This window comes from Anas platyrhynchos, chromosome Z (genome assembly GCF_047663525.1).
Source record: "Anas platyrhynchos isolate ZD024472 breed Pekin duck chromosome Z, IASCAAS_PekinDuck_T2T, whole genome shotgun sequence".
Lineage (NCBI taxonomy): Eukaryota > Metazoa > Chordata > Aves > Anseriformes > Anatidae > Anas > Anas platyrhynchos.
The window spans coordinates 85,257,332-85,281,689 of record NC_092621.1 but is presented as its reverse complement, the minus strand read 5'-3'; the positions used below and the strand labels follow the sequence as shown (position 1 = coordinate 85,281,689).

General features: G+C 46.1%; 1 protein-coding gene across 5 annotated transcripts in view; it reads left to right on the top strand.

The window, feature by feature from the left end:
- The window catches only part of PAX5 (paired box 5), a 134,909-nt gene that overhangs the window by 9,909 nt on the left and 100,642 nt on the right, over positions 1–24,358 (top strand). For all 5 annotated transcript variants that reach the window (XM_072031352.1, XM_038171000.2, XM_072031353.1 and 2 more), the window contains exons 3-5: positions 2,332–2,529; positions 6,220–6,284; positions 7,215–7,343. In XM_072031352.1, coding sequence (XP_071887453.1) covers positions 2,332–2,529; positions 6,220–6,284; positions 7,215–7,343 — 392 coding nt within the window. The remainder of the gene's footprint in view (positions 1–2,331; positions 2,530–6,219; positions 6,285–7,214; positions 7,344–24,358) is intronic.

Here is a 24,358-nt window from a genome sequence, read left to right as displayed (position 1 = left end):
GAACAGGAATCCTTACGAAAAATCTTTACATTTGGAATTTTATGGTTGGAGTTTTCCTATCAGCCTTCAACACAGCCTTAACAATCAGCCTTGTATTGGGCAGCCCACAGGGTGGGGACCAGATGGTTGCAGTGCAGGAGACACTATCTCTGTCCCAGAGGTAGGTTCTGCAGGGGTGCACAATATTTACCTGCATTGCCCATTTGTTGGCAGCAAAAGGCCTGGACCTTGTGCACGTGAAATGAATCTGACTGCAGCCAGCCTTGTCTTTAAAATGGAGATGGGAGTCAGGGATGCCAGCACTGTGCAGTCTGCCACTGCTTCGTGCTGCTCCCTCCGTTAGTTGCTTGGGTGAACCAGAAGGCGTCGGCAGCAGTGTTGCTGGTAATTCACTGACCCCTGCTGCAGGCCAGTTCTCCTAGCTGCCCAGGAAGATGGGTCCGGGCCCAAACCTGCGCCCTTCCACGCAAGACAAGCCGCCTGCGAATGTGTGTGAGCTTTTGCACGGCTCGAGGTGGTGAGGGTTGTTCTCCATCAGTGGGGTAGCTGACCGCAGGATGCTGCCCGAAGATGCAGCACAGGCGTGTGAGAGATGAGCACAAAGGAACAATTGTAAAATCCATGGTTTCAGATGGAAGGAAGAAAATTACAACTTTCTGTTTGGGTAACATTTATCGTATGGCTTCCTTTCACACCCTTCTTACAGTAGAAGTTCTACTAGAAAAGGTTATGAAGCTGGGGATGTAAGGTTTTAGAAAGTTTGTGATCCAAGTTTGCCTTCATTTTATTATGTCCTCAGGAAATTAAGCCCAGGAGGAGCAAAATACTACCCTCCTGCCCCAGCTCTCTGAGGAAGAATAAAAACTAGTGACCTGACAGAAATTTAACCAGCATGGTTGCATGAGACAGGCTTTCACTGTGCAGCCTGTTTGTGTTCTGATTTGCTCATGCTGGAAAGACTGTAATTTTATTATTAATATTATAATAATAATAATTTTTATTTTTATATAATGGGTATGGCAAGTAGCTGCAGAGAAAACACATTAGGAAATAATCTTACATTCTTATTTGGTAGTCTTTTCTGAGCGCCTTACTGGAAATTGGGCAGAGAGCAGTCGGTGGACATCTTTAAGATGCTAAGAGACTACATCTTGGTGGGTCTCTGGTTGAAAGGCTCATGAAGTCAGGGTCTATTCAGAAAGGATGAGCCAGATAAGGGCAGCTAGGGCAGTGGTTGCAGGTAGCCTGGGGATTTATTTTTCATCTGGTTACAAGGAAATTCACAAGATACAAAAAGTGCGTGGCCAGGAGAATATCTTGTGTGTTGCACTCCCTGAAGTCTCAGCACAGAGGGGCGTGATTTCATTCCTAGTCTCTTCTCTGGTCTTCGGTGGGTAGTATTTTGTGGACATATTTTAAAAGCATTTTCAAGACTTATTAAAAAGGGGGAGATGGATAGGGCTGGGGATCCCAGCTGTGACATTTTGTTGCAATTCTATTAAAGGCAGTTGTGCCTTTACATGTGATTTACATGCAAAAAAAAGAAAAAAAAATCTGTCTGACATATCTCAGTCAGTTTAGGGGTGCACTCCTACCACCTTCCCTTGTATGACAGCAGAACTGCTCGCATGTGTAAAGATTGTGTACGTGAGAATGGATCGTGGAGCTGGTCAGATAAACCAACACCCAAAACTGAACCCCTTGAGAATATGGACAGCTCCTTTTACCTTAAAATTTATGGTTACAACTATTAGAAACATAATATTAAAAATAATATATTCCGAAAAATATTAACTATTAAAACAGTAACATATATATTGAAACAGTTAAATGGGAAAAAGGTATGCCAACATATTTATTTTGAAGGTGCAAATAAAATACAATACCCAGCCTTCATTTCACTGTGAAATGGTAACACATTCTAGATATTAATGATAGAGAATTTCATTAGAAACAGTAATTTACTACAAAAAGTGGTCTTTGGTGTGATTTGTTTCTATTATTGCCAATACCCCTGATTAATAACACGTATTTGCACTTAATTTTGGATCCCGGAATGCCTTTTAGTCTTGCACAGTGTTTTATTTTTTTTTTTTGTCTTTCTGTTATGAAAAAATATATATTCTATGCTATGGCCCAATTCCAATTACTATAAGTTAATCTACTAGGTGATAAAACACTACATAGGCAGGAAGTATGTATGTTAAAGTGAAGATGTATCTCAGGATTTGCTGGGGTTTGGCTACCTTGAAATTATGTTCTCTATAAATCTCAAAGCATGTTCTCTGTCTATTTGTGATAACTGAAGGTTTGTTTTGGATGTTGTCCCAGGTATTATGAAACCGGTAGTATTAAGCCTGGAGTGATTGGAGGATCAAAACCAAAGGTCGCCACACCCAAAGTCGTCGAAAAAATTGCAGAGTACAAACGCCAAAATCCTACCATGTTTGCCTGGGAGATCAGGGATAGACTTCTTGCTGAGAGAGTATGTGATAATGACACCGTGCCCAGCGTCAGTTCAATTAACAGGTAAAGATGTGTATGGTCTTGGGGAGGGACTTTGCTAGAACGTGTTGTTCTCTGAATTCTCGTTTGTTGGTAGAAATGTGTGTTTTGGGTTGTTTGCAAGAAATGCAGTTTACATGTATTTACATAACGTATTTGGGGCTTTGGAGTGCCTGTGGGGTCACCCTGGTGGTGAAAGCCTCACAGTCATAAATATTTCCTAGGACTGGGCAGGTTGTGCTATTGGCCTTTGCTTCTTTTCTGTCCTTTCCCATTCCCTAATCCATGCCCTGCAGTTCTTGCTGGTAGAGATCTGTGTTGATTTGACCCAAATGAGGCCCCCACTGTGCTGGTACTTGCTCTTGGGGAATGCTGAGACTGCAACTGAGTTGCGTGGTGGTGTTGATCTGGAAAAAGACAGGCACCTAGGTACCCCAGGAGATGATCCATAGCACAGGTCTCAAGGTCTTTCTGTCCTGCTCAGTACTGCTGCAGTTGACCTAGAACTCTGCTGGCCACGGTCTGGTACTGTTAGCATGAATAAACCAGGGAAATTTTCAGCAAGAATAAACCAGGGAAAACCCTCTCAAGTACTTAGCTGTATCTCCAGCCCTCCAGAGCGATAATAGGGTATTAATACCTGGAAGGCAGAGCATGCAGGCACCCTCAAGCACACCAACAGCCCCTGGCAAGCCGAGTCTTTTCATTTTCTCTCTGGAGTATTTTCTGTACCGGGCTTTGGTCTCACTGCTCTGGTGAGATGGTTCTCTCTTGTGCAATTTCATGCGAATTCTTTGAGTGCAGCTAGCTATAAAGTCCCATCTGTGTCCATGGACGTGAAATAAATTGATGCACTCTTCTTTTATTGGCTATCCCAACCTGATTTGCATTCATGGAGTTGCCACTTGAGTAGCAGGAGTGACTTCCCCAGTGTCAGTGCAGAGTGGTGGCTCTGTCTTGCTGAACTAAGAGTTGAGTCATCCATCTGCATGGTTAAGTGCAAAAACGGGTGAGTTCACTCACAGCCTTTGCTACTGCCTGGAAGTTCCTGTCTAGCTTAGACTCTGAAACAGCACTTGGTAATGCTATGGACATTGCATTTTCAATTTAAAAAAAGGATTTGAGGAATGATATGGACACCACGAAAATTGAAAGAAAATCCTGTTCTGTCTGTTCTCAGCTAACTGAGGGCAGACTTTGCTTGCGTAAAAGTCAACTCAGCACCTGTCATGTCAGAAGCATTAATGCTGCTATGAGCAGTCCTGTGTTTATGTAGTAGGGCTTCAAGCATTCTCCAAAAGACTGCCAAAAATGCACTCGTAGCTCTAGAATGCAGACACTAAGTAGGTTCCAGTGTGTTTTGATCCACTTTCCTTATTCTGCCTCCTGCTTTATCCTTGATAATGTCTGTGCACTCATTGACTTCTCATCAGAATCTCTGTTTCACGATCTACAGCCAAGTTATTTGGCTGGAAATCTCATTCTTTCTCACCTGCATGCAACTGTGGCTAAGATCTTTCCCTTTTCTGAAGGGTGTGAAACCCCTTTTGAAATCCACATGATCTTTTTGAGTCAGCTTGTTTACCTGGAGAACTGTTTTTGCCAGCCTAGGAGCACATCCCCAAAACCCAAAACAAACTGTTATGCCAAGAGCCTGGAAGCTACATCAAAATACTTGGCTTTAATGCTAAATCCTCACAGTTCTGTGGTGCAGTCTTTGGACTTGTCCTTCCACGTTTCAAGACTTTGCAGATAGGGCTATCATGCAGCAAGGGTGCAAACTTCTAGTATGAAGGCGTAATGCCCTTATTCAGCCCTGAGGTGCAAGTGGGATATTGCCTTTTAGCCACCGATGTCAGCTCCCACCAGAAACCAGAAGGACCAGAAGGTTACTGCCTTGGAAGAAGCAAGGTGAACTGAGCCATAAGCCTTCCTGCAGTGGCAGCCTGCAGTGTGGAGAGGAGTGATTCTCCAGGGCTGTGCCGTGGAGAGCTGCTGTTGCTGAGAGTTGAGGGGCTGGGGCGCTGCCCTGTAAAGCCTCTGTGGTGGTCTACGCATAGCATGTCCTTGCTACGGAGGGTGCATTTCAGCAGATGAATTTGAGTTGCTGCCCCCTTATATAAATGAATAACAACTACTATTATTAATTAGTAACATTAATTAATATTAATAATAGGCCACTCTTCCGCAGCAGGAGCAACTCTGTGCAACTAAGGCATAATTAATCACTGCAACTAGCTTTGCTCAGATAAGCTGCCCAGCTGCTTCAGCGTGCTCCAGTCCCCTGTCCCTCCAGAGATGAAGATATTTCTGTGTCGGAAGGCCCCAGACACCCTTCCTTTGGCATGACAGGAAGGAAGCCTTGTACAGGGTGCTATTTTCAGTCTTGCTCGCGTGGGGTCCTTTGTCATCTTTGGCTGTGTGCTCTCCCCCACCAATCTGCCTGCACAGCTCCCTGCAGCTCCCGTGTGCAGCCAGCTGCTTTGGCCCTGTGTGGAGGCAGAAGAATCAAGGGACCCCATCACCAAGGAGTTTGAAGACGTCTAACAGCCAACAGCTTCACCTTGGTGCTGACGGATGAATGTAGACTTGTTTTCACACCTAGTCCCATAGCAGGAAGGGAAGGGGCAGGCAGCGAGTCCTGTGCTGGGGAGGGGGCTGGGGGTCACCAGTACAGGTTCCTGTACAGGCTCACGGGCTAACTTTCCAGCAAGAAACAGTTTTGTGTTCTCATGATGCATCCCCACACCACATCTGTCTCACACCTCCCATCCCCTCCTCTCCCCTCTTCCAAATTCAAGGCAGGCAGAAACGGGAAAAGAGTTTGCTAGGTAAACACAGGATAAATGCTTACCGCAGCATTACAACTGCGTAAACAGTGCATAAAACAGAGACATGTGATTTGACTAAGGAGTGTGCCTCGCTCAAGCCCGTTTTGATTCCACTGCAGCCTTTGGCAGAATTGTGTAATCCCTGGAGGTGTTTCAGACCCCTTCTTTTCTTTTTTAACAGTGCATGGGCAGGTGAGCGTTTGATAGAGCACTTCCTCAGCTCTTCTTAACAGCTGCCCTTTGTCCTGTAACACAACGCATGCCTTTTGTTGTCTCTACTCATTTGAATGTTTCCTGATTTACATCATTCTATCTCAGAGCAGAGGCTGTCCCCAGCAATGACAATGTAGTAATTCAGCTTTTAAGATTAGCATTTAATCCACCACATTTTTGTTTTAATATTAATTTGGATAAGCAGAATCCTTTCGGAGGTATCCAGGTTCTCTAGATGTGCGAGTACTATTCCCGGGGTGGGTTAGTGACAGACCTACAAATGTGTTCAAGCACCCATGGCTGCAGATAGCAGTCCAGTGGAGCGCTTGAACTCGGTAGTGTCTGGTTCCCCGAAGATGTGGTGTTGGGCCTAGCCGGTGGCCAAATAGCTACCGAAATGTCCTTCCTGGGCATTAAGGACTATGTCTTCAAAGGGACTGAAGCACCACTCTCTGCTGGATCTCAAGGAGTGTGTAGGAGTTGGTCATGTCCCTAATGTCCCTAATGACTTGGTCTGGTGGCAAAAATGTAGTCCAGGGTCTGCCTGCAACACACAGAAAGAAATTTTTGTATTGATGTAGATATCCCAAAGTGAAAAAGTAGAGTATGGTGTGTCCCCTGTAATTGTATGCTTAATGCTAAGTAGCCATTTCTTTGCAACTGCTTACAGGATCATACGAACAAAGGTGCAGCAGCCACCCAATCAGCAAGTCCCAGCCTCCAGTCACAGCATAGGTAAGAAAAGCTTTTTTTTTTTTATATATTAAAAAAATAGCATAATGGATTACAAATATTCTAAAGAACTTTTAATCATTCTTATGGACAGATAATTCTGCATAAAACACTTCAGCACACGTGCTAATGCACCTTCTTTGTCATTCTCCAAGGACTGAACATAGTAAATGAATTTTATAAATACTGTTAAAAGGTTTTGACTTTTACTGATTATTATGATAAATAGCTTTCACCATGAGACAGAAAATTGAAATCTAAACCAAAAAAACCCCACTAATGGGGGTCTATAGAATGTCAGATAATTAAAGTAATAAATCAAGAAAGGGATACTTATTCATAACATTTTCTGCATCATTAGTCAGTAAGTAGTTTTGAATGTGTTTTTTTTTTTTTTTTTTTCATCTATCAACCATCCCTTCCATAATTCTTTGTGCACTTGCAGTCTTGAGTGAAGAAGTAGCAAAACTTTCCTAAACTTTAATTTAGATGCAGACCAGCAATACTCAGCCTGGACTTATGCAAGGCTGCTGGAGGCGGTCTCTGGAAAGGGTGTCCTGACTGATGAGGCAGCCTCTGCGGCAAAAGTCGCTGTGGCAAAGATAAGATCATGCTTCTTATGCAGGAGGGAGGCAGACAGGTGTGTGTGCGTCTCAGTTCTGTGTGTTCAGACTTCCACCTGTGAAATGGGCAAAGCACTCCCTGACTTTTTTTTGGCAAAGGTAGGCTGGTGCTGTGAGAGGCACAGTATCTCACACAGATCTGTGTTACATGCTGAGCTTATTCCACAGATCGTTCTCCAGTCCAGCATCCTGGGTGTGTCTTTCTTGAAAATGCCAAAATAATCTCCGTGGAGGGAAAGCAGCCATCAGATTGCTCTGGTAGCTTAGGGGCTGCCTCTCACTGACTGCCTGGCCTTGTCTTGCCTTGCAGCCTCCACAGGGTCTGTCACCCAGGTGTCCTCTGTGAGTACAGACTCCGCCGGCTCGTCCTACTCCATCAGCGGGATTCTGGGGATTGCCTCCCCCGGCACCGAGAGCAACAAGCGCAAACGAGATGAAGGTAATGGCAGCGGCTTTCTCTGGGGGTGCTGGGACCATGCGTGCTGGTGGGCAGCTGGCCTTGGTGGCAGTGGGGCTCCCGGCCGGGGGCGACGTGGTCTGTGGGGCTGCCGGGGCTAAGGTGGGTGGGAGGGAGATGCAGGTGCCCTTGGCCAGCCCTCGGCTTTGGGGAGTCCTGTCTGAATGCTGCAGGGCCTTTCCTGAGGTTGCAGCCCAGCTTGGGGGCTTTCTGCATGACCCTGTGGTCCTTTGCTGTATACGAAGGCAGGTTTTTTTTCTTGGAACAGGGTCCTGATGTTCTTAGAAAGCAGTTTCAGTGTGTCAGGCTTTGGTTGCCTTCTCTTCCCGGCTGAGGAACATCTCTCTGCCATCAGTGAAAAGGGGAAGAATCCTTGTATTGATTACCTGAAGTAAAAAAAAAATGCCAGGGAGGTGTCTCCATCCACAAAGATACAGAAAATTAACAGTAGAGCAGTCTGTGATGCTACATTTATCAGGGGCTGTTGTCAGCCCCGATGGCAGAGGAAACAAGTGACTGTGGCTTGAATCGAACATTGCCTGCAGTCCTCAAATCAGGGTTTATAGTTGTCCTTCACTAGTAAGAGCTGGGGTCAAGACCACATCATTTGATGTGCATGGGAGCAGAGGGCACAGCAGGGGCTTAGTGGCAATGCTGCAGGCAAGCGTGTGGGAAAGCACTCAGGTAAGATGTCTCTGGCTCCTACCAGTGGGTGGGAGGCCCATGGGTGCTCTTTTTTCTAATGTGCTGCCACCCTGCCCTCCAGAACATCAGGTTCCCACTTCTTGCCTTTGAGCTCCTGTGCTTCTAGAGAAACAGGCTAAAAACAGGCAAGGAGCATGGAGTCTCTGTTGCACGAGCAGAAGGTAGGTGTCTGCAGATGTCCTGTTGGATTATAGAGTAATTTTCAGTTTACTAAAACTGTGGAAAGACTGCTGAGAGCTTTGTGGGGTTGATTTCAGTCACATGGGAAGCGGCTGTGAGTATAAAACTGAAAGTTCAGCTAGTTGCTGAATATGCCTGTTTTAGTTAAATCTATGATTGCACTTTTTTTTTTGTTTGTTTGTTTCTTCCCAAATCAAAGCCATAAGTGCACAGATAAGTATATATATTAAAGCAGGTGAAGTAGATTTTTTTTTTTTTTATTTTATTTATTTTTTTTTATGAGCAGGAAAGAGGCAGTTTGTGTTGCAAGTTATGTGACTCTTTCATGGCGTTGTCCTGAAGCTCCAGTTCTTGGATGTGTGTGATTACAGATTCACTGATTTAAGCAAGAAGGAAGAACTTACAATTGTAGATTAAAGATTTAAATGCTTCCTTGGGAAGATCAGAGGCATAGCTGAGAAATTCCCCAGCCTTTGCCAATTGACTATTAGAAGAGATCACATGATTTATAAAACAACCCCGTTGTTTTGGCAGTGTGAGTCATGATTTTTGAGCTTGTAAGTTGGACAGCAATGCTGTCTTCTGCAGACCATTTAAATTGCTTTTCTAACAGCTTGCAGCTGCAGATTTGGAGAGGTGTGTGAAGGACAGACTTTGTACATAACCTGATATTTTAACATCTTTGTTCATTTGAAGGGGATCCCAGGGAGACTCTATAACCCCTCCTCATCCTGCTCAGCAAAAGTTATCCCTGCACAGCTAGATTTGAGGTGTTCACGAAGGAGTCCCAGGTCTCTGCACTGCAGATGACAAAAAGGTGAATCAAATGCTAGCCCGTAACGTGAAGAAGAGAAGCATGTCATCTTTTAATTGCAGACTGTATCATGATGCAGATGCACAAGGGGGCAGAGTTAACTTTACCATTTACAGACTTGTGAGAGCTGGAGGGAGACTACCTCCATAGCAATCCTGTTACATCACCTCTTTAACATATCGCTTCTTTTCTCGGTAGCTGTTGCAGGATGCATGCCTGCTGCTATAACTTTGTATTTTTGTTCACATATAAATAGAGCCACAGTGTGCAGCATTTGTCTGGTGATCCTGGCTTCCCTTGGCTGGGGAATGAAGTAGGGTGCAGTCACCCCTCAGTTCTTCCAGCTGCATTGAGTGCTTGGTGTGATTCATTATCCAGTTTTGTTCTCCTCACTCTTGACATTTTTTTAGCGAATGTCACCAGTCTTTATCCCAGTAGGGAGCTTGCTGGGTAGCAACAGGGGCAAACCAAATCCGACAGTCTTTATTGGTTTATATAGCTGAAGGTGTCATTTTTTTCCCTGCTTTAATATGGACTTGGAGCAGATGTGCCTTCGTGGGGGATCGGTTGCTTTCACTTGTGGTTAAAGGACATACTACTGGAGACTGACACAAGAAGCAGGCTGTTCTGTAGCTAGGCAGAGAGTTACCGTCAATCTCCTCAGCTCAGAGCAGCAGATGCTGCTGGGAAGCGGTCTTGCTATTTTGCTTTCAGATTCCCTCCTCTGACTTTTGTGGCTTCACATTCATCTGGCCCCGCAGCTTAGAAAAAGGCTGTAAAAGAGCAGGTGGGTGGCAGAAATGTGCAGAATGATCTGACTGACCCACCTTCTAATGAGCAGGATTTGTTTTAGCGAAGCCAAGGATGGGCACAAAGGCAGGTAGTGAGACCCTGTGTCAGACTGAGCTGTATGCTCCACCAAGTGATTACAGATGCAGTAGCAAAGGAACTTATTTTATTGTACTTCTCGAAGCTGGTCAGGTGGCCGGTGATTGTCCTCTAATGGGACACTCCATAAAGTCTGTTTTTTTTGAGAAATGCTGAGCATCCCCTTTCTGAAAATCAAAGCTTCAGGAAGCGTGATCTTTGGAACTGTGTCCCCAGGTAGGTACGGAGTAGACCAAGCCAGGGGTGGTGTGTAGAATGTGGGACTTGAGTGCTTTGAAGGAGGATCCGAGGATCCAGGGAAAGGATGGAGCAGGAAGAGCAGGGCAAGAAGAGACCCAGCTGGGATGTCCCTTCCCTCTGAAGAACCAAAAGGGAAGGCACAGCTCACTCCTCCTGCCTTTCTCTGCTGTCTCCTGTAAGTAACCCTGGTTTCCACTCTGCTCACTGCAGAGCTCTGCAGGTACAGGAGAGCAAAAGCCCAACAGAGAGACTTCCCCAGCAGGTTCGTGCTGAGAGGGATCATGAAGCAAATGCACATGCCAGACCAGAAAGAGGATGTGGCTCTCACCTGAGATGTCCTTGTGATCTGACGCTTTCACTGCAGTGTCTCCCTTCCAAAGCCAAGGCAAAGCCCGGCCCTCCTGCTTCTATGAGAGCTGTGTGCTGTGAGCAGCAGGCTGTGTGTGGTGCCCCTTTATAAGCTGGGTCACCTCAACTGGAGCGTGTGGGATGGTGATTCTGGGTGCAGCAAGAACAAGGTTTGTGGTGGAGCACCACTGTGCCTCTGGCACAACCCTCTGCTTCACAGTCCACAAGGGGCTTGAGCTGCTCAGTCTGAGCATGGTTCCTGTCTGTACACAGGTCCTTGCCTGTGGCACTGTCAGCTGCTGTTTGTAGATCAGGTGCAGACAGCAAGGAGGGTTTCTGTCTGTATGGCCTGGGGACCAGAAGCAGGCCCACCCTGCTAAGTATTGCCTTGTATTGCCGGCTACATCCTGCCATCTATAGTTGTGGCATGATTTTGTCCTGTGTGAAACGGCACCCTCTTGGCCGGTGTCTGCTAATGCAGCGATTAGCACAGCTTGGGCCTTGCTCCTGCTGCTCAGCCTAGATGCAGCCATGATGTTAGAGAGGCAGTTTTGTTACAGGGACACAGGCAGTGCTAGACCAGTCAGCCTGTTCTCTTTCCTTGTGCAGACGCAGCTGGTGAGAGCAAAAAGCTACGTGCAGCGTTGAATGGCTTACTGCAAATTGTTGGCCTGGCCTGGCCCCTCTCTGGGAAATGCAGTCAGAAGAAGGGCTACAGAATTTAGCAAGAGTCCGGTGCAGGATGTATGTGTCTGTTACCCACCCACATCCTCTTGCTGCAGGAGAAATTTGGCAGATTTAAATACCTGCACACAACAGCTGCACAGACCATATTTCAAATTCACTGGTATGGCATCTTCTCAGCAGTGGAGGCATTTGGGGAATTGAAACTAGCATAGCAGGAGACCTTCACTCGTATGGGTTGTTTTGTTTCCATTCTCACCAAACATAACCCTACGTTGCTGTCAGCATCTGGTGTGGTGTTTGTACTTTGTTTTCTAAGCTGAACTCTTTGAAAAATGCATTTCCTTTAAATGTAGACTCAGTATGCTTAAAGGCAGTTGGGTCACAGCCGTCTGTCTGGGAGGATAAGCCTTCCAAGAGGGGCAGAGATGGTAATGAGAATAAATAGAAATACGTGCACGCGCACACAGTCCAGTGCCACGTGAAAACATCCAATGTTATGATGACCAGATTTTCACACAGGGATGCCCTGTAAGCTGCAGGGGGGGACACTTCGGGCCCCGGGACAGAAGGGCTGAACTGAGGGTCAGCGGAGGAGGACATGTGGCATGGGAGCTGGTGTGCGCCTGGTGCTGGGAGCAAGTGGTGAAGGAGCTGCTGGACCTGCCTGCAATCATGTGCCAGGCTGTGGGCAGGAGAACCACGCACATTGCAGCCATCGGGAATGCTCAGTGTAGGAACTGATCGCTGGCTGGGTCTTGTGTTGACAGAAATCGCTTAACTCCTCTCACGCTGGAGCCTCACAGTATTGATATTGTTCTCTTATCTGTCCACTGGGGAGTTCTGCACTGCGAGTGATTTGCAAAGGACTGAAGCTTTGGAGGATCAAAACCCACAAGGGGAGCAGTCAATTCCAGAAACACTGTGAGGGGAAAAGAAGGAGGAGGTTATGGAGAGATAAAAATCACCTGCCAATATAAACTTGAACTTTTTGATAGCAAAGTGCTGAACTGCAAGGCCTGGCAGAAAGTCAGTTGCAGGGTGGGGAAGAGGGATGTGGAGGGACTGCCATATATTTGGTGAGTGGGACTAATAATAGTATGTGTTAGCTGCATTTTACTGCCCCTGTGATGTCTGTCTGGAACATACACACACAGACCCATCTGTGGAGTTAGTAACATCCAGAACGAAGTGGTAGAAAGGTACATAAAATATCAGAAATCAAACTCTCCGAAATCCAGGATATCAGTTGATACAGGTGAACTTATTCAAGTCCATGAAGAGGTTAAAGAGAAACTCCCTCCCAGAGATGTGCTGGAGTTTACTTAAATCATTTCTAGGACCACTTCAGCTATGCTTACTCACTTGAGTTGTGTTTACTCTTGGGGATAATTCTAGTGACTATAATGAGGTGAAGTCTTTCAAGGGAATCGGGTTTTGCCAGGTCAGCAAGTACTGATTTAAATTTCTGCTGCTGATTCAGATTGTCCTTCTGCATTCAGGGATCCTTTCCCAGTGTTGCAAAGTGTGGTGCGCTGTTTGTCCTGTCAGGTTGTTGGCCTGCTAAAGAAATTATTTTCCCTCACCACGTATACACTGAAACAGTCCTTTTAAATATAGTTTGTTCCTATTTTTACTGGTTACGTTGCAGTGATGGCTTCATCTGTGCTGTATCCAATGCAATCTATAGCTCAGTGGAATTTATGTGGTTTGTTTTGTCTTTTTTTATTTTTAATGTCATTGAGAGTGAGTGAACTGAACTGCAGGAAGAAAATTGCTGCGATAGACATGCAGTCACGCCACTCCTCCTCCTAACTCCCTCGCCACCAGAGGAGTGGTGCTGGTGCGTGCTGGCCAGGAAGGATGAGTGCTCTCCCCAGTGCCAGCGGGTCTGCAGGAGGCCCCTGCCTGCCATGAGCAGCTCTGCAGATGCAATGGAGCCTTCGCCTTGGCTTAGCCAGCTACTTGAGCTGGGTGTGCAGCTGTTGTAGAGCTGCACAGGGCACCTCGAGCATGTCAGAGGGTCCAGCCACAAAGACGCTTTCTGCTGGTGTTAGGGTTGGTTCCTGGGCAGCCTCCTCCACAGCTGGAGGTGAAAACTGGTGGCTTGTGCTTCTCATGGCAGTCACTCTCCATTCAGTAAAACAGCTCACCTCTTGATTTTTGTGGTCTTTGGAAGAAAGGGGAAATACAATCCTTTTTTCCCGATTCCTTAAGCATAATTTCCCACAAGACTGGGGCTTAGGCCAGGGCTTTTGTTTAGGTCTAGTCTTCACATTTATGTTTTGCGGACCTCTCACAGGGCATTTGGTTTGTGCCGAAGTGGCAGCAACCTCTGGCCACTCCGGCCAGTGCTGATGGTGTTGGCCATGGATGGTTGTAGTTTGGCAATCCTGATGGCTGCAATGTGCATGGTTCTCCTGCCCACAGCCTGGCACATGATTGCAGGCAGGTCCATAAGCTCCTTCACCACTTGCTCCCAGCACCAGGCAAACTCTGGCAGCAGCAGGACATGTTGTCCAGTGAATCCTCCCTGACAGGGCTGCTCAAACCGGCCAGGCCAAAGAAAGAAAAAAAAAGGAACAAATTTGGAGCCAGTTCAGAATCTCAGCTATGGCTGTATTAAAATGTTTGGACTTCTGAAACAGAATCTCAGAATCACAGAATTATAGGCATTGGAAGGGACCTCAAGAGATCATCGGGTCCAATCTGCCTGCCAAAGCAGGTTCCCTAGAGCCGGTTGCCCAGGTAGGCATCCAGATGGCTGTTGAGTATCTCCAGAGAAGGAGTCTCCATAACCTCTCTGGGCAGCCTGTCCCAGTGCTCCGTCACCCTCGCCATGAAGAAGTTCTTTCACATGTTGGTGTGGAACTTTCTGTGATCCATTTTGTGGCCATTGTCCCTTGTCCTATCCCCACAAGCCACTGGAAATAGGTTGGCCACATCCCTTTGTCTCCCACACGTAAGGTATTTGTAAACATTGATAAGATCCCCTCTCAGTCTCCTCTTCTCCAGGCTGAACAGACCCAGGTCTCTCAGCCTTTCCTCATAGGGAAAATGTTCCAGGCCCCGCTGGACTCTTTCCAGGAGATCCCTGTCTTTCTTGTACCAGCAAGCCCAGAACTGGACACAGAAACAATTCTACAAGGCTAAATTCATAGAAACGTAACAAAAGCCATTTACAACCCTTATATATTATTTTCTGATGTTTGAACATAATGCATTCCATAACAGTTGCTGAGACAGGATGCTATTTCTGGGGACAAAGGGACCAACCTCTGCACAGCTCTGATGAGAACTGTGGGTTGACGTCCTCCTTCAATAGGACAAAATCCCTTTGACTCTGTAAGACGGTGGGAGCAATGTCTGCTTTTGTAGCTTTCCACACACTTCTAAGTGTCTCTGTGGCTCCCTGAGCATTGAGCATGGTCACCACATGTTTTCCCAGGGTTTTTTGGGTTGTGTTAGCTCTGCCCTGGCAGTCGGCGGTGCGTGGCCATAGGCACTTTTACATGTTCAGTGCAGGAAAGCTCTCTGCAAGTGCTGCTACCTTTTCCCAAGGAGCAGGTTACTGTCTGTCTTATATGCATGCCACACGTTTGTCACCTCTGTCCTAATGTGGCCCCTAATTTCACGGGGGTTCCTCCAGGGCTGGGGTGAACCCGTCAGGTTTGCCACGAGCTCCAGCAGGCTTGGGATTTTCCCCATGCTGTTAATGAAAAGCCCCGACTTTCACAACTCCTTACAGCCCTGCTGTAGCTCCAGCTGTTCTCATCAGGAGCTGTCGAGTGTTAGATGCTTTTCAAGAAATAACCTCTTCATATAGGTTTAACTACAATCCAGTTTAGGGGTAGATGTCTTGTCAGATCGTCCTGATACTGTCAGTACTGGTGCTGGCTGGAATTCTTTTGCTGGAATGCATTTTCCAAAGGAAAAAAAAAAATGTTTTCTGGAAAAGCAGGATTTGTCACTTTTGATGGATATTTATTATGAGTGTTGGCATAAAAAGGAACAGAAATGTTAGGAGTGAGATGAGTTGCTCTGATTTTATCAAGAAAGTGGTAGCATCCCAAGAGGAAGGACTGTGGAGGGTGCAGCTACAGAGCATATCTGCACCTGTGCACACACACGGAGGTTGTACATCTGCACTCCTGATGCATGCACCCCCGGCATGTCTGATGGCCATAGAGATGTCCAGCACTTCCACAGATGGATGGGCTCGGCCTGGGTGCCAGAGGACCTCCGGGACCGGCCCCGGGCTAGACAGCCACCGGGCAGCGAGATGCGGCGAATTGTGATCTCCACCGCCTGCCACTCCATCCTCCTGCTCTTCCCGTGTCTACTCATTTGTCTTTTGCTCCTCCTTCTCCTCCCGTTTCTTTTCTTTTTTTTTTTTTTTTTTTTTTTTTCTGTGCATGGATCCCCTTCCCTAGGACCTGTCAGAGAATTTCCATCCCGTTAAATACGCACTTTGACTCCACGTGCGGAGTCAGAGCGCCGGGAAGCTGTACAGCGTGCAGCTCGTGCTAAAAGACAGAGGTCTGGCCTCTTGCAAACGGTGCTCTGAGGGATACAGAGGCTGTCCCCACACGGAAGGTCCAATGCCAAAGTGTTAAATACATTATTTGGCACCTCTGTGGCAGGAAGAACTATTTAAGTATAGTGTATTTCTTTGTGCCTGCCCCCGGAAACAATAATGGCTTTCTTGTCCTGCTCTGACTCTGTGAGGGAGCAACCACCTGTGTGGGTCCATGGCTCACCCAAGCTCTCTGTGAGGTCTTCTGTTCTTGGGAAAGCAGTAAACTGCTTTTTTCCACGTGTAACAAAATACCCGTGGTATGTTAGTTGATTTCTCTATGGTTATTCAAAATGTAGCATGAATACCTGGATTATCATATGGGACTGAAACCTGCCTCTGCCAAAGCTGGGCCAAGGTTTGATTCGAGCTTACTAGGATTTTCAAGTCAGAATTACTTCTTGGATGAAATTACAAACTCCTGAGATCTTGCATGATAGTGGAAACCCGTTTTTTTTTTTTTTTCTGTCAGTACTTTTGGGACTTAATATTTTAAGCTGCAATTGCTGTTGTTGCCATGCAGGAAGGTCTTGGTAAGCAGACAGCATTAAATCAGTGAGATGCAGAAAATGGGGGTGTCCTCAGACTGGATTTTTTTTTTTTTACAGTTCAATTTTTGTCCGTCATGGCCTTTGTGTGTACTCTTTGCACCAAGCTTTATTCATCGGTAGAGGTGATTGCGCACTGAATTGACTGAATCCTGACAATTTTGGCCTCTCCTAGTATTTCTAGAATAGGCCCATTACTTACAAATCTATTCCATTATTCAAAGGATTCAACAAACATTGAAAGAAACACAAGACAGGCTGTGGGATTATTCACACCAGACTTGGTGACTTCATTTTGCTCTTTGTGTGTTTTTAAATCATTGCGTGAATGGCTGGTCATACTGAGTTTCCAGAATTTCGGGGCTCATACCCACAGGCTGCTTATATTGTCTGGGTGCACCTGAGTCAAGAAGAGCACCGTTACAGATTGGCCGTGGCTTTGTGCTCAGGATACAGAAAATCATGAAGAGAGCTGCAGTACTTTTTTCATGATTCTGTGTTCTTCACCGAGAAGGTGGTTGGGCGCTGGAACAGGATCCACAGTGCGGTGGCCACGGCACTGAGCTCAAGAAGCATTTGGGCAGTGCTCTCAGACACAGGGCTGGTTTTGGGTGGTCCTGTGTGGAGCCCGGAGCTGGGCTCAATGATCCTCATGGGTCCCTAACAGCTTGGGAGATTTTGTGATTCTGTGATTCTGCTTACAAGGGACAGTGCTTTATTTGCTGTGTGCCATGCTAGAGCACAAAACCCTTGGCAGGGCTTCTGGGTTCCCTGCTGTGGAGCTGCAGATGGAGCTACAGGAGGATGCATCGTGTGGTGTGTGCACAGTGGCTCCAGTGCAGCTGGGTGCATGCACAGGCCAGCGGGCTCCAGTGCTCCAGCCCCGTGGGTGCCCTGTGCCTCCCAGCGTGGGGGAGGCTGCATGCCCAGGAACTGCTAGGATTTCAGACATCCACCAGCCCAGACAGAACCACAGCAATAATCAGAAGCTTTGAGCAGGCAGCAGGACATCCAGATGTGCTGCACTGATAGCCAAATCCTAATTTTTTTTTTTTTGAGAAGATTTCCAGGATAGAAAAGGAAGGCATAGCTGGGAACACCCAGAGATGTGGTGTTCCTACTTGCCCCAACAGCTTGCATAAGTGCCTGATATATAATAGTATTCCAATGATGTTTTGCTAAACAATTTCAAATTGTTTTGCTACTTGATATTCAGCTAGGCCTTTTTTTCTGTCTATGTCTCTGGGCAGTTGCCCCAGACAGCCTGAGGTTTGTTTTCTGTGTATGATAGCTCTCCTGTTGTGACAAGAGCAAGCACAGTGCTCTCTCACTGATGCACCCCACTGATAACTGTGGAGAAACTTCGCAAAATCTTTTGCTTGGAATCAGTTTCAGAGCCATGGCCTTTGCTTTCTCTTTCTTCATTAGCCTCAGCTGGGGAGACTGATATGTAAATGGAGGTGCCTGCACAGCTCCTTCCTTGCTGTTTTTTTTTTTTTTTTTTTTTTTATGGTTTTGATTCTGCAGCAGATGAAGCTGATTCTGCAGCTACATGAAGATGACTATGATGCTGGAGATGGAAAGAACAGGCAAAATACTTGGACTTCTGAAATACACCATCATCTTTCTCCTGTCAGATGCCTGGGAAATTTGAGCATGGAATTTCCTCATGTTTTATGTCCTCTGAGACTCTGCTGAAAGATATTTGTAGTTTAAGAATACTTACTGTATTCTTTACAATACAAAAAAGTTAGTTTATGGCACTAACAGGAGACGCATTTTTCTTTGTTGCTGCAGTACCACATCACAGGTTGAGGTTGGAAACCAAAGATGTGTAGCTGAGGTGCTTTCCCAACCCTGCGTTAAAGGGAAATCCAGTTAAAGCACGGACTCAGCTTGCAACTGATCCAGCTGACTTGCAACATGGCAAAAGAGATGTCTACAGCAGAGGTCAGGGTATTGGAAATCTATCACGGATGAACATTGGGGAAAAGTGATGGCTTTCATATCACACAGCCACTGCACATTCATAAAATAGCTTCCCCGTAACTGCAGACTGGGGTGCCGAAGTAGCAAAATGTCAGAATGCTGTGTCTGCTGACATCTGAATCTCTTTGCCACAGGCAGAGTGAGGACTTGTTTCTGTTGCCAGCTCAGAAACAGCCCTTTGTTCAGAAACTTCTGCAGCTGTGTCACCATGGTGTGCCTTTCGAACAGGTTCAGAGCCCCAGAAAAGATGTCCCTTGTAGGAATTAACTTCATGGGTGCTTCAGGATACCCTTAATGCTTCAGGAAAAAGTGCATCTTCCAGATGCTTTGTACAACTCACATCAACTTTTAGTCAAAAAAAAAAAAGAAACATCCAATCTAAAAAGCAACCTTGCAGCAAGGAGAAATCTGGAAGAACAATTTTGGTTCAATGGTGATCATCTCACATGGCAGAGATTACTTTTGTCTTGCTAAAGCAGACACTGGGCTTTGTCTGAAGGGCTGGTGCATTGCCCCCCTGGAGCTGATGTGAAAGTGCCACTGCCTGCACATCACCCCTTCTTCTAATGGTCAGGATGTGTTTCCTCTTCACCTGGTATGGTGTATCAAGGGGAGGATAAGGCCCAGCTGTGGGGAGGGAGGTGTGAGGTGCTCACAGACACAAGCACCCACATTCAAGCTGTTATGGTGGTTGAGCACACCAGGTGAAGATGTGAGAATACTTTATGTCAACTAAAACCCCTTCAGCCATGTCCCCCTTTTAATCCCAAGGAATTATGGTTAGACTTTGTGGTCAAAGTACTCCTGATGCTTTTCTTTCCTAGGCATATAATGTTTGGTAACTGCTGTCTTTGGTCTGTTTATAAGGCAGCTCTCGGATTGTTCTTTGTTTGGCAGGTCTTACAATGAGCAGTTGTTGTAGTGCATGATGGGCTTCAGCTTTTGGTCAACCCTGAATAGGGTTCCTTTGAGTCAGACAGGTTTTGTGTTGGAGTTTTAAAGTGAGATTCTTCAGACTTGGTAATGATTTCTTGCCCGTATGATATAAAGGCTTAAGTACATACTTGAACTCAGAAGTAGACAGCTGGTGCAATGCCTTGCTGGAAACCATTCAATGATACCCACTACTTTTCTGAGCCTGATGCCCAGCAGTGGATGGATGGGTGCATTTCTGCTCCCTGTGCTGTGTCACCCATCAGTGGTTGCGTCCCCTGGTCAGAGACAGTGGTTACTAGCTCCTGTGGATGGAGAGGGCTCAGGAGCCTCCCTCCATGTTGGCAGGGCTCTTTTGCATTTCCTCCCATCTATGTGTAATGGATTTTACACCTGAGTGGTTATTTTTGGAAGTACAATTCATACCTGTCCCAGATGGGACATTTTGTGTCTTGTTACAGTTCACAGGAGCTAGACGGTGCTTCTAGTTTCATGCTGTGCTGCATCATCACATGATGCCCTTGTAAACATTACTGTCAGAAGTGACAATTTCATCTCTATTGTCCAAATAAGATTTCATGGTTGACAGTGCATGATTTTTTTTTTTTCCATAAGTCCATTAATAAGAAATAGTTTTTACTTTTCTAATTTCTGTATTTTCTAGTTGCTTCCCAGAGAACTGGTGTTCTGGCAGCTCTCTCCCTACTCTCATCCAGGTTTCGTTCCAGGCTGGAAGATGCAGAAGCTGTCATTGCTTGAAGAGTGAGGTTTTGTGATGGAAGGGTATGAAAGGCAGGAGCAGGTCTTCTGCCAAGCCCCAGTCGGCAGGGACAAAGAACAGTCTCTATCCATCACAGCCTCGGCAGCCTCAGCTGGCAAGGAGTAGTGGTACATCCAACACCTGGATGTAGATGTGCCTAGGTCAAAAGACTTTTTTTTTTTTTTTTGGTAATGACTTAGATGTGTGGCTTAGAGCTTTGAAATTGAGTAACTCTTGATTTTATTCATTCTTTCATACTCCTATGGTCCTTGTTATGGAGGTGTTTTGGTGCCTCACAGCTGGATCACCACAGTGCCTCAGTAGGTCCATTTATTTTAAAGAAGCAAGAAATCTGTTCATGGTGCCCCTAGAAGTTAGTGGCAGGCAAGTGAGGTCAGTGCTAACTTCTGGGATCTCCTGCTAGCCCAGTCATCCTTCCAGAGCTATGTCAGAACTGAGAGAAATTTCCAAGCATTCATTTATAGGATGCCACGGATGAAAATGGAGCTGTCAAATCAGTGATTTGGCTCCAGTGTCACTTGGTGTCACTTCACCACACTTTGTTGGAAAACTTGTTTGAAAGTGAGTTATCCAGGGCCGCTTGCTTTGGCCACTGCTCAGGGTGGAGCCCCCCACTGATAATTGCTGCCGGGGTTTTATACTCACAAAAATCCCCATCATTCTCCCTCCCTTCCTTCAGGGTTTCACCCACCAAAGCAGAGGGCATGTTTTGGGATAAACTGGTTTGCTGTCAGAGGCAAACTGTTAAGAACTTGAGAGACCCACAGAGGTGTGGGCACCAGCATGGGCACAGGTTCTAACTCTGCAAGGCCAGTTCCTCAGACAGCGATGGAAATGCTGACGACTGACCAAACTGATTTCGCTCTGCTGAAACTTCCAGCACTACCCTCACTTCATGAGGAAGATGCAAATCTTCCTACGAAAGCTGTGAGCTTCAGCGTAGCCTTGCACCACCAGCCATGGTATGATGCTTGTTGTGCACAAATTTGTCACCTTGGAGATGAAAAGAAGCCAGAATCGTTAATCTCTGCTCTATATTGTGGCTCCCCCAGCCGGGAGGCTTAACTCACCTCTGATATTTAAAAAAAAAACAAAAAACCACAGTAATGGTGCAGCTTGAATTTGCTTCCTGACATCCATGCTGTGTTTGTAAGCTGGTCACATCTAACCAGTTACCACAAAATTGATTCTGGAGCCTTCTGTTTAGAAACCTACAAGGTACATCCCAGGCAATCATGCTATCTCCATCAAGCACTGAATGAACCAGTCAATAATCACCATTGCAGAGTGTGCAGAGGTCTTTCCTATTACCCTTGATATTTTTATAGGCTTCTCTACATAAGGGATAGCTATGTGGATGGACAGACGGAATATAGATGTTCACCATGCACGTGTATACACACAGTGTATATATATCTATATAGGTAGATCTAGGAATATATATGCACACTGGTGTGCTCCATGTAGCTCATCCTCTTGCTTTCTGAATGCATCATTCACATAGATGGGCACATATTTTTAAACCAGCCTTAACAACTCGTGCAGCTTCTGTCCAAAAGCCTATTGTGGAGATAATTACAAACACTGAAAATCACCCTGGCACCTGGCAAGGCCAGAGTAAACTCACCTGCATTTTTTTTTTAGGTGACAAAGAATTTTTGGATGTACTACAAGCAATTTATAATGGTTAGTGCTTTGCTTATAAGATCTGTATTGAATCACAGTGTGTTCAGTTATAACGTCCTCACTTCACCAGTGGGGAAACTGAGGAACCAGTGGTTGGAAAGTGGTTGGAAATCTTGCTGAAGGCTTCAAGCAGTGCTGTGGAAAATCCAAGACTTGGAGTCAGGATCATGGAGAGCCAGCCCAGGCTAGGGCCCTGCAAGCACCGCACTGTACAGTGTCATCTGTTTATCATGTGCCAGTGAGCCAGCCCTTGTCTCAGAAAAGAAGTGCACTTGGCCACAGTCTGGTGTGGCCAAGTGCACTTCTGCTCTACTTTACCCTTCCAGTCATCTTCCAAATTCTATGACTGCAGAGACCTTTCATTTTTAACACTGACATTCATCTGCTAGATCTCCAGCACTATTACTGTGACTTTGTTTCCCGTCCTCTTTTTCTCTCACTGCAGGCACAGAGGACTTGTGCTCTACAGTCGGAGATCATGATGTGGTTTTAGTTTGCTTGGGATGTTTTGGGCTCTTATGCCAGCAGCAGACACAGAATCTGGAGGGTTACAGCAATAAGGGGAAGATGCTTTATGTTTATTCTGGTATATAAGCAAAAGCAGCTGTGATGTCTTGGTTGAGACCTTTTCTTCACTTCAGAGTTGACTGAGTGCTGCTGTTATGGGAAAACCTGGCAAAGAGAAATGGTTGTGGGTGCACACAAATGCAGCACGTTACCTGTGCAACGGTGGGGAGAGCCCACCTACAGCTTCTGCACGGACTGCTTGGTCTTTGTACTCACCATTTGTCAAAACCCACTCGTTTAGCTGTTTGTCACGGGAATGGCTTATAACCTCTAGCAGCGTTGGCCACCCTATCATCTCCAGAAACACAACTGTTAGGGAACAGCAGACTGAGCTAACGACAGCCTCTGTCCATGGCACAAGTGGAAACCTCTTTCAGCAGCTGATGAACATTGTAGAGGAGGAGGCAGTGACGGCAGGAGGGAGTGGAGTGGGTGCACCGTGTGTGAACTGAAACCTTGGAGTCTTATGGTTACTAGCACCTATTAAAAACAAATCATAAATGGCAATACCAGATACAATTGCATTGAGATGGCAGAGGTCCTTGGGAGTCCTGATGGGCTGCCGATAGTCAGTTGAAACAAATTGCCCAGTGCTGTGATACCTCAGCTCCCAATAACAGAGGGCAAATGGCCTTCCAGGGGGAGTTATAGATTTTCCTTTGAGATATGGAAAGGGAAATAAATTAAATTATGTTCGAACATAGAGTTCTCTCTCTCTCTCTCTCTCTCTCTCTAACAAAAAGAAGGGGAGAGAGAAAGAAAAAAGGGAAATGGGGGAAAAGAGAGAGAAGCAGAAAATAAGCTTCAGCAGGCATTTGCAATTTAATTGATATTTGGCGGCAGGAAGCCAATCAGTATAAGTAAATTGACGTTATAAGATAAAAATGATCGCTTAATGGGATGCCTTCCCCCATGGCTGCGGCAGACCAAATAAATACTGCCGCACAGGCTGGAGCAGCGTGGTGGCTGTTACTGGGCACAGCCTGCTGCTGCCGTACTGGCAGGGTTCTGTGTGGGCTGCAGTTTATTTTTATGGCATCTGTCTCCGCTCCCCGAGAGAAGGCAATGAGGGGTTGCACATTGATTGCCGCTCCAGCCAACGGCGGAGGGGAGAGAGGCCGTAATTAATGACTTTATTTGCTGGAGCACCGCTGAGAACGATTGAGTTTGTTATGGTAGGAACCGATGCCAGCTTTCCTGGAGGCACGGGGAGGTGTTTGAGTGCGGAGGGCAGGAGAGACCTGGCAGATGAGATGTCAGCAGGTTCACAGGGCTGGGGCCGGCGTGGGCACAGCGCGTGCAAGCGATAAGGTCTGCTGCCAGGCATCGGCTGCTAGGGGACATGCTTGCAAGTCCATCGCTGTGGCTTGGGGTGGGCAACCATTGTGGCAGGGCAGGCTCCAGGTCATTACTCAGCCCACGGATATGGGCAGAGCTGCCACAGGGCCTTCAGGGTAAAAAAAAAACCACAACCCATGCTGGTACGTTGCACAGAGTGGCTATGTCTTTCTCTGCTGAGTGGCAATACTGGTAGCACAGCCTGTCCCTCCTTCTTTACAGACACCTTTGGTCAGTGTCTTTTCTGCCTGTTATGCAATGGTAGCAAGGTTTGCTTCTTAAGCTAAAAGTTTCCTTCCTTCCTTCCTTCCTTCCTTCCTTCCTTCCTTCCTTCCTTCCTTCCTCCTGTAAAAGAATGAAAAATCTCTTTCAGAGATTTCAGCTGCAAGCAGAATGATGCAAACACATGCTTTTCATGAACAGATGCATGATGCATTTTATCAGTATTAGCTTTACCCAGGGAGAGGAAAAGTGGTTGCAGCTTTCCAGAGCATTTGTTGTGAATAATCTACAGCTATGAGTAAATGTAGAGATATACGTACATACATAGGTAAGGGGGAAAAAATTTAGGCGGCATGCATCCTGACCAGGCTTTCTTTTATCTCAAAGATAATAAAGTTGAGAAGAGATTTGGGGAAATAAAACAACGAAAAATAATTCTTAGCCCTTTCTGGGAGAGTTTGTAAATCTTTGTAAAGGAAAAGTGATTGTCTTTTACCT